Source organism: Doryrhamphus excisus, linkage group LG4 (genome assembly GCF_037039965.1).
Source record: "Doryrhamphus excisus strain RoL-2023G ecotype Guam linkage group LG4, RoL_Dexc_Guam_v1.1, whole genome shotgun sequence".
Classification (NCBI taxonomy): Eukaryota; Metazoa; Chordata; class Actinopteri; order Syngnathiformes; family Syngnathidae; genus Doryrhamphus; species Doryrhamphus excisus.
This window is the reverse complement of record NC_136360.1, coordinates 9,370,279-9,386,798: the sequence shown is the minus strand read 5'-3', so window position 1 is coordinate 9,386,798 and position 16,520 is coordinate 9,370,279. Positions and strand designations below refer to the sequence as shown.

General features: G+C 41.3%; 1 protein-coding gene across 1 annotated transcript in view; it reads right to left on the bottom strand.

The window, feature by feature from the left end:
- The window catches only part of fryl (furry homolog, like), a 60,052-nt gene extending 59,116 nt beyond the window's left edge, over positions 1 to 936 (bottom strand). Inside the window, exon 1 of the mRNA XM_058072183.2 lies at positions 252 to 936. Coding sequence (XP_057928166.2) covers positions 252 to 546 — 295 coding nt within the window. The 5' untranslated portion in view covers positions 547 to 936. The remainder of the gene's footprint in view (positions 1 to 251) is intronic.
- Between the last annotated feature and the right edge of the window lie 15,584 nt (positions 937 to 16,520).

Genomic DNA, 16,520 nt, shown 5'->3' with positions numbered 1-16,520 from the left:
TTTACATCACATGAGCATGGTGTCACCTTTTAACTAAAAATTTTAGCATGTTAGGATGGGTTAGCTTTTCGCTGATTAAAGCACCAATAAAACACAGAAAACACTGAAATGTGTCTGACACAGCATCCACAAAAAGGCTACGATTGTGACCTACTGAGGCTTAGATTGTATCCAAAAATTAAATGCACATTGACAGAGCTGTTTACCACTTTTATGAAGAATAACTGTAGCATCAATCTGCTTGGTCATACCTTTGAGGCGCGTTTTGCTAATACGGAGAGGCCTGGAGGAGGCATTGACCGGATAATCTATTGCTAGGCCTTCTGGATCCTCCTCAATGGCATGTCCCATGGCTAGCAGGCCTGGTCTCCTTAAGCGTAGGAGCCGTGAACCAGGTTCCCGCGGCAAAGCGGCTCCTCCATGTTCAAGGGGCCCGTGAACATTTGGAACCTGGCCCCCACCTGGAACCAAGTTTTTCAAAAAGTCCATGTTCAACCTCCCCGTCTTTCGCTCGGGTGCACCATCCAACAACTTGTGCCATGCCATTGTCCCATCCTAGCTACATGTCTGCCTCAGCTGTTCCAGATGAGGACCAACCTCCAGCAGCCATAAGCGCTAGCCACCAACAGTATCCACTCTCACCAAGCTGAAGGCCATGTGTAAGTCCTGAGAGCTGCCGTGCAAGTTGCCTGCACTCCCTAAAAGTTGCTTGTCTGGACTAACTAGTAGCTGACATACTTGACAGGGCAGCAAAGAACTCCCTGTACCTGTCGGCTCACAATGAGGCAAGAGAGTAATGGCACTTTTTTTCATGGGCCACAGTGATGTCACGATGAGTGGGCGGGGCCATGCCAGACTGCCAGGCACTATAGCTGGGGTGGAACTCGGACATGTTCCGCAGGAGATAACACCAGGACAAGCCGGAGGCCAACCACAACAGAGATGACACAGGCCACACCCTGCTTAGCCTGCGTTGCTCGACGCCGAGGGAGGAGGAAGATTGACAGGCGCTATGAGAAGTAGGAAAGCATCATAAAGCAAGCTAAACTTGTCCGGCTGCAGGAGTTGATAATCTCTTATCACTGCCGGTGCGTCTTGTTAGCAGTCATACACAAGCCCAATGCTTGTTTGCCTCCATGCATAAAAGCAAAGTTGCCACTTCTGCCCAGTAGAGGAGTTACTCAAGTAGTAGAATGAACCAAGTGAGAAAGACTGCTCAACCAACCCTGCAGCAAACTTCCAAAAATCTTACAAAAAACATCCAGATGAAAAGAGGAACTGCCTCAAAAAAACAAACTATAAACTATCAAGGTCACAGTGATCCCATGCAAATGTAATATCAATAACAACACTCAACACAGAGTGGGCTGGGGAATTTATTGCAGAGGACCAGGCAGCTATTAAGGGTACATCATTCAGGAGGGCTGGGACTCCATAACATAACAAATGTATAGATATCAGCTGTATACTCATTAGAAACTAGTATAAACGGATAATGCATTTTTGACGATTACATGAAATGAGTACAGCTGTCAATTATCCGTATCCTCATTGTGTTTGTATATGGTTCTGTAGTTGTTAGGAATAAAGTTTCTTTTTTTTTAAAAAAAAAAAAAGGTGCAACACTTCCAAGTGTGTGTTGTCTACTTGCAAAAACGTGTGCAAAATTTGGAGATCTGTACATGCCGCACGGTGGTATAATGGTTAGCATGTAGCCCATACAGTAAAGAGATCAGGAAGACCTGGGTTCGAATCTCCACTTGTGCATCTGTGTGTGGAGTTTGCATGTTCTCCCTGTGCATGCGTAGGTTAATTGGCGGCTCCAAATTGTCCATAGGTATGAATATTACTGTGAATGGTTGTTTGTCTATATGTGCCCTGTGATTGGCTGACGACCAGTCCAGGGTATACCTCGCCTCTTGCCCAAGGATGGATGGATGGATGGACTCATGGTAAGTACAGCCTCTGTGCGGATTTGGGAGCATGCAGACATGACGTCACACTTTTAATGAAGGAGGAACTTTTGCTGCATGAAAGCCAGCAGTCGCTTATGGAGCCTATGTTATCAGATGGATACACTACACTGGATCATTGCAGGAAAAATTATACAGGAAAGACTTTGTGACGTAATTGCTGTTAATTGCTAATTGCTGCTACTCATAAATGCTAAATGTAAGCATTGTTTATAACTACGCACCGAATTCCTGCACGGCGTGCATTAGAAAGAGATCAAGCGTTTCTTTTGTCATACAAACGGTGTAATCCTCACGAGAGGCCTGCCACTAAAACGCGTGATGCTCACCAGTCCAATACATGGCAGCAACTGAAAAAAATGAAAAACAATGACATTATAAAGAAACAAAGCAAAATGGCATTATATGAAAAAAATGGCATTATATGTACATTTCAAAAATAAAAACACTTTTTTGTTTCTTTACTTTATTTGCCTTTTATTTAACCTACGAATGTGTCAGATAATTTTGCCTGACCCTGTATATCCATCCATACAATATATTAACCTAAAATAGTTGAAGTAAAAAAAAAATTAAAAATCAGGTGTGGCGGCTTTTCTTTTGTTGTGACAATTCGCCATGATCAGTTACATGTAGCGGAAACCCTGGCCTCTTTTAATGACACTGTGAAATACAAACAATGGCCCAATTAATCTACAGGCACCGATGATGGAGAGAAACACGACTTTACATAGCCATATGAATAGCAGGGTACAAAATGGCAATGAAGACAGGTTGTGGCTGCAGATCCTACCTAAGAATCACTAAACTGGCCAGACAACCAAAGAGGGAGGAATGACTGATGACACACAGACAGTCGTCAATGGAGGTGGTAGCTGTAGCTGGTGCTGGTACTGGAGGCAGCTGTGGTTTCATTGGGGCCAGGTCTGTGACGATGCAGAGCTAGAACAATGCCACCGCACAGGAGGCCCAGATCCCAATCAGGCCAGGAATGTGAAAGAGGAAGCGCCAGGAACAATGTGCAGCTTTCCCATACTGCACTGTGTCCCCACCTGCCCCTGCCTTGTTCTCCTTTCAAACAGGAGAAAACAGGAAAGCTAGTGGGCTCAGACCCAGAGGCCAAAGTTTTATCAGTTGTGTGTATGTGTTGTTATGAGGGGTGGCTGATACAGTATGAAAAAAATCTAAGTGATGATGCACTTATTTGACCTGCTTCTCAGACACAGCTGTAGTTTAATCAAAGTTACACTGCCCCCTGATGGTAAAAATGTTTATTTCTTCTTCAAGCTAAACCTGCATTCACAAACTTGTTGGCTGAAAATTGCTGCAAGCTATTTTATTGATTCCCATGTGAGGAGATATTTTTTTTATTTATTATGTCAGTATTGTGGCGATACACTGCAGACTGCATTCCTCTTGACGGAGGGTCCTAGTCTGTGACAGTTGGGCCTATCAATAGGGCATTCTTGATCAATCAGTTATACAGTATATAGATATACTGGATAGAATTCTGAACTCCTGCATCGTGCATCATTTGAAATGCAAAACGTGTAAAATAAGGGAAACTCGTTAAAAAAATGGGTTTGTTTGCCTGCTTGGTTCTTGTTAATGTCATTTTACTGGAAAAATGACTGTATAGCTGCTTTGCATAATTTTAGGAATCCAAAAAAGTTTTTAAATGGTCAAAATTGCTTTCAAGGAAACAACTCTCATTTTCTGACGCCTGCCCAGCAGTCGGCCCCTCCGACCTTTGCAGCATGAGGAAGAGGGTCTTTGTTCTCATTGACAAAATGCCGCTTTCTTCTGGTCACAGAGGCCTCAAGTCTGAAAAGCATACTGCTGCTGTGCATCTTATTTGGAACTTTTCAGAACTGCAAGTGGGCTTGCAGTTTTTCTCATATGCCACCAAGAACAAGAAAGTCTATGTTTGAAGTTAGGGATGGGCAGACAAAAGGGTCCAGCTGTTGTTTTGTTGTAGACGTGAGGCAACTCGCGGGCAACTCAGTTGTCACTGTTAAAGACCTGCCCGGACCAGAGCAGACCAGACCCTTATTCACCATTTTCAGCCTGATCTATTCATCCAAAAGCATCACTTGGAGGGCAACTTGCAAAATTTTAACCTCTATTTCTGACAGGATATGTATTGAATTACAGAAAATACCAGGTGCTTAGGAGAGGTGCTCAAATGCATATTTATTCATATTTATATATTTTATAATATTATGTTAACACAACCTTTCTCTGCCTTCCAGTGAGGATGCTACAACTTTGAATGAGTGTATTTTGTTGTGGCAAGTCCATATTATAGGCAATTACTGTCCATCCACCTGTTGCAGTATTTCCCCTAACATCACATTGAGGGGGTGCAATTCCAATTTTACTGCAATCAAAAATTATATGACATATTTGTGCAAATATGCCAGGGTATGTCTGTTGGAGTTGTGGCCACGATTTGGGGGACTTCAGCAAGTTACCTCAGGACAACAAGTGCACCACCTTGTGTAACAATGTCATAAGTCATCAACAGTATCCCGAAATTGTATAAAGCAACAAAAAAAGTTACACAAGCTGAAGGATTAAAAACAAAGCTAGGAAGAAAAGCCAACTCTGCTCTTTTCTCAATTCGGCAAAACAAGCAGGCAAGATTAATACACCCAGTTCAGTCAGTTCCCACACTACTTAGCTTGCAGTCACTGTAAAAAAAACAATACCACAACCCAAACACACACAGTGCAGCAAGTATGACGGACTTGCTACTTCCGGGTGACAGTTGTGCTTCCTCAGTACTTGGTTAAATTATTTAGCATTTTTAAGCACACAGGCAGTACAAGTACATGCACTAATCTAATCTAAAATCTGTATTTGGAACAGTTAATTAAGCCGTTAACATCCCACGCTACACTCTGCAGAAGATCCAATTAGTGTTTGACACTACAGAAAGCCATCAGTTGTAATTAGGAGATATCATGGCGATTTGGTGAAACCAATTTGACCCAGTCTTTATGTCCTGACAAGAGATGGCATGATAGTGAAGTTGCTATGAGTTTGTGATGGGTGCGTACACTCTTCTTGGCGGTGGCCCGGTTTTGCTTTGTGCTGGCAAAGGATTAAAACCTCCTCCTGAGCGGCGGAATAATCTGAAGATTACCCCCCTCCCCCGACATCCAGAGGTTACATAACTGATCCCAGCCTCAGAAAGTGCACTTTTCTTCCAGTTTCACTAAGGTGCGGCTGATAAAAATCAGGTGTTAAAATGCGCCGCTCTGAGGTGAAACCATAAGTGGAGCTGCCGGAGGGAAGTGGCACTGAGGTTAGCAAATTTCTACCAAATTCTATGAGCAAAAACGTTTCAGTTAAAAAACAGTATTTGGTTACCTTTTTGTAGCTGTTTTTGCACCATTTATTGCAAAACATACACAAGCACACAGGAATATATGGTGCGTAGGAAGTTATGTGAAGTAATAATATTTAAATTAGTAAACTGTCACCCGCTGTCACCTATATGATCACAATTATAGTAGTGTTTTAGTTATTTACTAAAATGACTTACAGTATACCAGTATAAATGATAAACGTAAACAAGCCTAGTTGATGATTGCGTGCTGCGACAAATATATAAGATGAATGAAATGGTGTCATCATGAGTAGGAACGTTCATGCGTGAAAGTATTTACTCGGCAGGCCGCTTAGTCGTGGCACAAAATCATAAACACTGAACAATCACCTCCGGACCAAAACAGGTTGAATTGGCAATAAACGCTGGTGAAAGTCGGCTGAATCTCCTCTTACAGAGAATGAAGCTAGCATTGTTAGCTTGTGTGGTTGTGCGTGCACGACTCAGGCTCAATTAGTATATTTTCCATGCTTTGTTTTAGGGCTTTAATGTAAGGAAGGTTTTATAATGCCAGGTGACGATGTGGATGTTCTGAGTTAAAAAATACAAGAAGCATTTTTATTTTTGAATGTAGCTCGTCTTAGCCGTAAATACACAATCTCGACACACGGATATGCAGTTGGAATTGCATGGGTGACTACATCTTTCTTTACAGTTTGTTAAACATTAAGTAGCATTGGGTGCAAAGGCTGACATCACATTAGAAAAGTTAGCCATTTTGTTGCCAATAAATAAATGTGCTTTACAATTGGAGGAAGTGTATTTGTAGCTTTTTAAGACTCTGCTGAATTTTAATTTTATATTGTGATACATCCTAAAAATATTGTGATATAAGGTCCACATGTTCCAACCCTAGATATCGGACAAATGCAAAAAATTTGTACTGGCCTGCATCTAAAATTTCTGATTTAAGTCCATTGCAGACTCTGCCAGCACGCCAGATTCATCATACAGAGTCCACGTGATCACAACAATAGCATGTCCTCGCGAGTGTTTAGCAAGAAGCAAGAGTGATGTCGGCCGTATGGCAGTATTTTTCAACGCATGAATGTATTGTGGGGTTATAAAGTATAATTTATATTTACATGATTTCTAAAGTAAAGAGGAAACAAGCAACCTGTGTTTAGTCATTAAGGCTCCAATCAAGTACTATAAAGGAGAGACACACAGAGTAGATGAAATGCATTGTAATCCTCATCAAACTGCAAAGAAAGGAAGGAAGGCCGAGCAATTCAGTCAAACAGCAGACAGACAAGTTAGGGTGTGAGAACATCCACTGCAGTCTTGTGCAAAGGTTGTGAGAATGGGCCAGCATTGATATCAACAGATCAGTCTTGACTTCCCGTTTCAATCCTTCAAACAACACACACACAAATGTGAGTCAAACTGTTGCACTCGGAGGTTCTTGTTTCCGTTCAAAGCCCACGCATTTCTCTCATGTGGCTAAAAATATTTTACAAAGTCCGCCAATCTTCAAGCAGATTAATGACTTTGAACTCTGTGTGATTAGACATTACAGATGACGCAAGTACAACACACCAGGGAGGAGGGAGGGTGTAAAGGTCAGTGGAGCAAAAACGATCTGATCAATGTTTGACTCAACCTGAAGTGATGATGCACCCTGCAATTTTCTTAAGTGCAAGAAGCAAGGATGCTAGAAGAAAAAGAAAAGAGACTGGAGGGACCGCCTCCTGTGCACCCAAGTCTTGTACACATTGCTAAAGTCCTAGTCTAAGCTACACTACATATAGGAACATACTGTAGTTGTGCCCTCCTATAGTGCGGCAACACACGACAACCCGCACAGAAAGCTTTATACAGTGCATCCGGAAAGTATTCACAGCGCTTCACTTTTTCTACATTTTGTCATGTTACAGCCTCATTCCAAACTGAATTAAATTAACCTCTTACCTCAAAATTCTACACAAAATACTCCATTATGACAATGTGAAAAAAGGATTTTTTGACATGTTTTGAATTTATTAAAAATAGAAAACAAAAAAATCACATTTACATAAGTATTCACAGCCTTTGCCATGAAGCTCAAAATTGAGCTCAGGTGCATCTTTTTTCATCTGATCATCCTTGAGATCTTTCTACAGCTTAATTGGAGTCCACCTGCAGTAAATTCAGTTGATTGGACATGATTTGGAAATATAATAACTGTCTATATAAGGTCCCACAGTTGACTGTGCATGTCAGAGCACAAAACCAAGCACGAAGTCAAAAGAACTGTCTGTAGACCTAACGTGCAAAAAATTTGCACGTTACTGTCAATTACTGGGCTGAAGTGTGCAGCAACAAAAAATATTCAATAATAATGAAATAAAATGGCCAAATTAACTGGTAAGTTTGCCAACTTTATTCATTCATTCATTCATTTTGCTGTAGCCTATCCCAGCTGTCTTCGGGCGAGAGGCGGGGTACACCCTGGAGTGGTCGCCAGCCAATCACAGGGCACATATAGACAAACAACCATTCACACTCACTCACATTCATACCTATGGACAGTTTGGAGTCGCCAATTAACCTAGCTTGCATGTTTTTTAGAATGTGGGAGGAGTACCTGGAGAAAACCCACGCATGCACGGGAGAACATGCAAACTCCACACAGAGATGGCCGAGGGTGGAATCAAACTTGGGTCTCCTAGCTGTGTGGCCTGCACGCTAACCACTTGCACCCCATGCAGCCCTTAAACCCCTAAAGTTAAAGGGTTAAAGTGCCTTTAACAAAGGTAAATTATTTTTATACTTCAATGAGCATTATGAATTAATGTTACTTGAAAAAATAGTACAGTACAGTTGAAAAGATTTTTGCTACATAATAGACAAACTTTTTATTATTTTCTCCATTAGTTTTTAACAAAAATCGGAGGTTTACTAGAACACAAGGACATATCGTGCTGGACCTCAAAGGCTACAGTGTACATTTCTGTGGCAGTGTTGAGCTTTATATAGGACGCACAGTTACACAAGTGCAAGAAACGTGAACACTTGCAAGGCCAAACTTTTAGCACAAGTCAATTGGAGAAAAAGGAGCGTGGGCCTATATGTGGCTCAAACCAGCACTAAATGACAGGCTTAGGCCGACCGTAATCACCACGTCTTCCTCAGCAGGAAACATGACTCGCCTGTCTTGACTGGCAAGGAAAGTGACAGAAGGTTAACCTTTGTGTTTCAGCACACATTCCTCTCATCTTTTCCTTGCCCGCGGATGACGACCATAAGCCCAGATTTGAATGTGGGAATGGTGCAACATAACTAAATATGGTGAAAACTCTTGCGGCCCAATTTGATGGCAAAAAAAGAGGGTGGTTTGCTTGGCCAAGGCAGACCCAAACATCAATTAAGCTCAAGCTCGGGGTAATCTTCCTCAGCAGGGCTCAATTATGGTTTATTTCTATCTTGACTCTGCTCTTGGTGCACTGTACTTGATGCAATCGGTGAAAGAAACAACAACCAACTAAAAGCTAAGTAAATTCTGCAGTATTTTACAATATAAACGTTAGTAGCAATGTTTCCAAATGACTTTAAAGCCCACCATTATGTAATACTTTTTGATGATGTTCTAACAGTAATGTGTGTCCCTAAAGCCTGTTTATGAGAACTAAACATGAAAAAAAAATAGCAGCCAACAGCCTGTTACAGCCTCCGACCGACATCTAAGTAGATCAGCCCGCACCTTGTACACCCACCAGTTAATGGGAGACAGCATAGTAAAAATAAACAGGCTTTGCTATACATCTTGACATTCAGCCTTGAGCTCTGCTTTCTAATAATATTAATATTCCTTTGAAGGAAAACTGCACTTTTTTGGAATCATCCACAATCTTTATGTGAAACATGAAGACACTTCTTTCAGTTTTCTGTGTGATCTAAAGAAAGAAAATGAGGTAGCATGAGGGGGCCGACAACGGACACCAGGGGACCCGTACATTTCAACAATAAAGCCTTAAAAAAAAACACCAACAGTGTTCCATTTACAAAACTGACCTGTATATTAACCAAGCTACAGCGATAGTGTTATTGTAGCAGTTAACACAAAGAGCTTTATTTTTCTGGCGGAGTAACAACGCCTCGCTCGTCTCAGCGCCACCTCAAGGCATTGCCGAGCGGTGGTGTGAGCTTTGGAAAAGTTAACACAAGGTTAAAAATCATGCCTCGCACGTGTATAGTAGAAGAAGTTTGTAAACTTTGAAATTCCACACTCTACCAACTAAACAATGGGACAGACTGAAGACTGAGTGAATACTACTGGCTCTCAATTTAAGGATGATGCTCATTTGATTACTACGTTGAATTTACTAGCTCAACAGGGAACACAGGTGTTGTGCTGGAAGACACAGCCAATGAGAGCGGACATTGTAAGTGACTGTGTTCATTTTACTGATATCCATGAAACATTTAGCATTACCTAAGTAGGGTAATCCTCATCCTCCATATATTCAGGCTTCAAAGATAAGGTTCTTGTTCCTCATTTGTCCAAAATAGTCGTCGGTGGTGGCAGCTCTCACAAAATCTGCTATGATTACTAAGAGCAAACCGACATGCTGTTTCTGTGCTGCTGTTGTTGTTGACAGATATAGAGCTACTCCTATCAGCTGTGTGAAAACAATGAGCCTAAGAAAAAAGTTCCAGTCAGAAGTTCAAAGTTCAAAATAAGGCCAAATACTGAAAGTATCACGTGTTATCATGAATGTACATGTCAATGCATGATCACAGCATGTGTATGAAACAATAACACGCTTTTAGAGGTTTATCATCAAAATAGGTGGATCTTATCCGCTGTTAGCTCCCTCACGCTAACTTGTTTTCTCGCATTTTACACACAGAAAGGGAAAGAAATATGTGTTCATCTTTCACATAAGAATTGTTGATGATGGGCAAAATTCCCCATAAAAGTGCAATACAAGATGGTCAGTCTTACCAGTAATCTACTCTGAAGTGACAATTATTGGAATAAAACAAATAATAATCTGCTCACGTTGAAACAGGTGAAGCGATGACTGGGGGAGGTTAGGGGGCATTGAAGCAGGTGCTGTAGGGCCTTCATCAGCCCAAATATTTGCTTTAGTCCCGAGTCACCAGTCCTGAGCCAGCGTAAACACACTTTCTGCAGTGCAACATGACAGTCAGCAGAAACCGGCGCAGGGGGTGGGGGTGTTTTAGGGGGGCCTTTCATTCAGTGAACAAATTAGAAAAAAAATGTCCACTACCAACGATAACACTTAAGACAGGTTGTGTTTTGATGTTACGTGAGCATTTTTAGACATTTTTTGTACGCTCAAATGCTGACTTCACTGTTAATCCATGCGGAGCAGCTTAGTTGGGTGGGGGGTGGTGAGGGGCTCAGTTGCAGCATTTTATGGAGCTCAGTGTTTTCATCCATCCGCACATGCTCTTCAATGCCATTAATGTCTCAGCACATTAATCCAAACTAACACACTAATCATGAGAATTTCACCTCTGATGACCACTGCTACCATGAGAATGTGTTCTTTGAATTTTTGACGGAAGAGAATACACAGCACATCTGCGCTCTGGTATGAAGCTTTTTCAATTAATGTCCCCACAGGAAATAACAGAAATAGAAATAATCTGTTCCAGGATCAAACATCAACATCATGAACCACATATGAACTGTACACGCGTACACTGTTATTATATAATGCCATTAGTAGTACAAATGTCTGAAACAGGAAATACAGATCATTTTCAGTTTCAAGAAGTTTTGGAGTATAAACTTAAGCAGATCAATCAGCCACCGATCAGTATCGGCCGGAGCATATGCTGATAAATGGCTTTCAATGCAGACCACAAAAACGTATCACCTGTGGCTAGTACTATTGCTGCCTGCGGCGATCCCATGTGTAATATAGTGAGTCTTGCCCTAACTTGGGCAGCGTCCACCTCCCACTTTGCTTCAGATGTGCCAAAACAAAAACAATCATGTCTGAGCAAATTAACTGCTAACACATGCCAAGAAAACTATCTTGAGGTCATAGCATGTTAAAAAGCTTCCATTTAATACAGGATTTGTTGAACAATCATGTGACGGTCATGGTGTGATCATCTGTCAAACAGCACCTAATGCTCCCCCCCCCCCCCTTTTATTGGTAAATTAAATGTTTGTGATGAGAGGGGTTCAAAATTGTCCCCTCCGTACCCAACTGCAATGATGGAGTAGATGGAGCAATTTAGCGCCTATAGATGTCCTGAATGTGACCCTTTCTCGGTCAAATGAGTCGGCCCATATTGCACACACCTCCAGTTACCCAGCCACACAACAGACTGACCAGATTCTTTTCAGTCTGAAAAAACTACACATGGCAAACAACTGTTTCCAGGCAAGAATAAAGTCCTCGGTTCAAAGTTGGTTACAAAGCGCTCCCTTTCTCTGTGTTCTGCCAATATAAGCGCCACCAAGCTTGGACACAGAAGTCCCTCCAAACACACATTTTTGCAAAGGGTGACCTCTCGCAGATATAAACGTGGGGATGTTATTCTTTTTTTTTTTTTGTAATCACTGCATGTTTTTATGTGTATATTTGTGCATGTTTTTTCTAATTGTATTGTGCAAATGTATATAAAATCATCACCAAGCTTGGACATGTAAGTCCCTCTAAACAAGCCATCTTTGCAGAGTGACCTCTCGCAGAAATAAATGTTGAATGTTGTTATTCCTTTCAAGACAATCACTTTGTTTTTAAGTGTGTGTATCTGTACTTATTGCAACTATATTGCGCATAAGTACAATACACAATGGTTTCCAATTAGTACAGGAAGAAAACATGTAGCATGTAGACTTAATCCACAGCAGCTCTGCGCTAACTACTAATATCGTTGCTACTGTATTATGGTAAAGTGCTAATGTAAAAGAGAGATGCTAGTTAGCAACAAGAGCAAGTTTGAAGTTAATGTTTAACACGGGCTGCAATGCTAACTGGCAGCCTGCTTTACCGCAAGTGCTCAAAAAGTGATGACAAACAATGCGTCAAGGTTGAAATCAGAAAAAAAGAGTTATTATTAGACTGTTACGGTCTTCTAAAAAGTCCATGTTTAGCATGCTAAGGCTGCGTTTAAACCTCAACGACAAAGTTAGCGTTGACTACATCAGGATGCAACCACCACGTCCCAGGCGGCTCACATTTTTGAACATAAAAAACGTTACTTACAACTTTATTCTCCTCTTCCCCGTTAGTTCGTTGCGCTATTTGGCTAGCTCGCTGACCTTCTTTTCATTCGCCGAGCAAGCTTCAACGTCCTGGCCCTCCTCCATTGGAAGGATTTGCGTAGTGGTGTGATTTTTTTTTCTTCCTCCTCAATCTGCCTCGGTGTTGAAAGTGCTTCTCTGTCAGAGCAGCCTGTGCTTGCTTAGCCCCGCCTTCTTTATTGTGATTGGCTCGACTCGTGGACGCCTTCATAGCATATAACGTTCCATTTGAGCAAATAAATGTCCGTCTAGTGAAAGCGAGCCCTTGATTGGGCAACATCCTGGGGGTGACATTCACATGGGCTTACTCGTTTTAATAACGGCGTACACCGGAACTACTTCAGGGGGACGAGCGGGTTCGACTTGCACGCACAAGAACATTAATCAAGGACACAAAACCATAAGGAAGATACCCAGACCCACGCACTGCTCAAATGAATTTTATCACTGAGGTACAATATTAGTGATGTGCAATTGATTAAATAGTAACAAGTTGTTGGAGCTTCTCAAGAGACAATAGTATACAAAGTTAACTTTAAACTATTTTAAAGTAGTCAGTGTACAGCTCCGTATAGCCTATATAGATTTACTATCCACAGAAAATGAATCAACACAGCCATTCTTGTCTAAATATCCGCCAACAGATGTGAGTGGCAAGACAATTGTGTCTTGGTACAGTTAAGCATAGTCTGGGGGTGCACGAGTGCAGCCGGCACTGGGGAGATGTGGTTAATCGAAGTGGGAGATGTGTCAGTCACATTTCTTTAAAAAGAAAGTATATAAATATATACTTACTAGTTACTTTCCCAAAAAACATTGTGATAGAATTACACCTTCTTAAATGTAATCAGTTACAGGGGAAAGTAATTAGTGCGTTACTTTTTTTTAACTTTGAAATTGGTAAAAGAATTTAGCTTTGCAGTGGAGTGTGTCATTAATGGTTCATGAGATTCAGAGGCTGGGTTAGTGACTTGCAATTTGTAAAGTGTTTCCCCATTTTATGAAATGATTTCCCACATTCAGATCAGTCAAAGTGTTTGAAGTCATTGTGATGTCTCATATCATCTTTTATCAAAGTTGTTATTACTCTGCAAGGGTTCTTTGGTGTTGTCAGAGTGATCAGAAGAATGTGACATCAGACAGTGGTGCTGAGAGTCTGTCTGGTCTGGTTTTTAGGATAAATCTTCACAATGATCTCCATCAATTTCTGTTGTTAAGTGCATTCATTCATTCATTTTCTACCGCTTTTTCCTCACGAGGGTCACAGGGGGTGCTGGAGCCTCTCCCAGCTGTCTTCGGGCGAGAGGCGGGGTACACCCTGCACTGGTCGCCAGCCAATCACAGGGCAGTTGTTAAGTACACTTCCTCTTTAATGTGGGGTGATCTGGCTCCTGCTGACACACACTTGTGCTCCACTCCTGGTGCTCAGAGGGAACCTCTTCTTTACTCTCCATTGGCACCTGCTGGACATCTACAGAACAACAACAGACACAAACACTATTCAGTGTTTCCCAAACCTTTCACAGTGGTGTATCCTTTCTGACAGTTGACTTGAAGCCATGTGCTTTGTCCACTTACAAGCGCTATGATTTAAAAGAAAAGTTTTTTTAGATTTTGCACATAATTCATAATCCTTATGTGAAACATGAACACATATTTATTTCCCTTTTCTGTGCATTCTAACGAGAGAAAAGGATTCAGTATGAGCTAGCTAGCAATGCACGTCATAGGACCTACTACCTATTATAGCGCTTAAAAAACACCGAGAGTATCACATTTGCATAACTATTAATCAAGATACAGCACTGTTATTATTGCAGATAACACAATATTAACACTATATTTATCTGGCAGAGTAACACAGCACCTCCCTAGTTGCCTCTTTCACCGTCAATCACAGAGAACAGCCAGAAGAGCGGATGCTACTGGTTCTCAAATTTGCTAGGAAGACACACCAAGGCACTCGTTTGCTGTCTGCATTTTTTACCTGAGGACTGGAGGACAATTTTTGTGCTGGAAGACACAGCCATCTCGATGAGAGCGGACATTGTGTCATTGTTGTTTCTATGCAACTGTTGTTGCCGGAAGTAGCATAAGCTCCTGAGCTAAATCAGCTTGCCTAGGAAAGACGTTTCCGTAATGTTTTAAATCAGCAAGATACTGTACTGTAAATACTATATGTTATCATCAATGTACTTGTTAATGCATTCACACAAACTCCCTGCAATGATACTAAGTGGCATGTCATTGAACACATTGTTAGGCACTTTCTTCACCTGGACAGAGAGATGTGAAGTTATGTGGAGACAGGGCTGCTGCTGACTCATTTGTTGTTAAATCTGGTAAATGGGGGGGGGCAATTGATTCAATAATACATGCAAAACATTTACAGTACCTGTGCTGATTAAATGCTGGTTAGAAAGGATAGAGATGCAAGTTAACACAACATGCTAACACTCTGCTAGCTTGTTCCATTGTGGACATTAAAGGAAAACTGCACAAAATTATCCACAATCCTCTGCACTGTGAGGCGTTCATTCACACTCGTAATTTTGAATGTTAGGAGGGAATTGTTTTTCATTTTTATTCGCGTGCTCCCAATTGGCGTACCCCTAAGGGTTATGAATACCTCGTGCAGGAGTCAAAAAGATGTTCCGTCTGAGCATCAGGAGTGGAGCTCCAGTGTTCGACACATTACTGTCTCAGGATTATCACATGTTTTTCTTAGAACAACCGTTAGATGGCGGCCTTTTGGTGACGTAGCTAGCACAAACTAACAAACGAAGAAGAAAATGCGGAAGTTGGCGACATTACTTGCCTGAGAACCAACGTGAAATGTCTTGTGTTGTAGCGTTTGTACTTATTTCAGCACATATGGGTGACGTATGGTAAATGGCTAAAGTGAACGGCCAAACTTTTAAAATTTGCCTTTTTAGTACGCTTGTTTGCTAGCTGCAGAGGTTATCCAGTAGAGAGCAAGTGTGATTGTGTGGAAAATGTGTAAAGTCCAAATACTGAGAGCATTGATGGAGCAGCGACTAAATGCTGCTGTTGAGGAGATATTGGGATTATTTGAAAGAACCATAGCAGAGTATGAGGATGAACTTTCTCGAACAAAAGAGGAAACAGAGCGACAACGCCAACTACTGGACGCTGTTCTCAAACCTCAAGTTCGGTTACACAGATCAGGTTGGTTTGACTTTTTGTACCTCATCTTATATCATAATTTTCTTCAAAACCCCTAATGAACAGAGTTCTTTCGCTTCGTAAATTCTGGTCATTATCCAATTTTAGTCACGCGACATATGTGGTACGGCAAGTCTACTGGGACAAACAACACGGCTCCTGCCCTTTTTAATGTCATCATACTATTAATACAGTACACCACAGCAGGGGTGTCCAAAGTGCGGCCCCGGGGTATTTTTGATTTCACAGCCTGTTTGTTATTGTGCCTTGGCATATTGTATAAATAACTTTTATAATAACAATTAATTACTACATGATTAGATATTACAACAATTTGCTTTATCACACAAAATAGACTGATCTTGACCTAGTCAATCTCAATCTGTCCCACACAATTCCATACAGGTTTATCATTTTTGGGTGTTTTAAACAAAACATTATATATTCTAGTTCTCCAATGAGGTTTGGTCAAACACTAAACAGTTCTTTTTTCAGACCGGTGTTTTCTTTTCCATACCTGACAGTTTCGACTGCTCACTTGCAGCATTCTTCAGAGTGGTCACATGATGTTTCTGTGCCATGTCTTGTCAGCTGATGTAAACAGATGTTGGCCTGTCTGTCTGCCAGTGAAGACAAGGCAAAAGCGCAATCTGCTTTCTGTCTTCTTCTTCAGGACCACATCCCCAAAATGGTCAATACAAAAAGGAAAACAAAACAACAGGTGTGAGAGAAAGAAAAAGAAAACAAGCCAAAC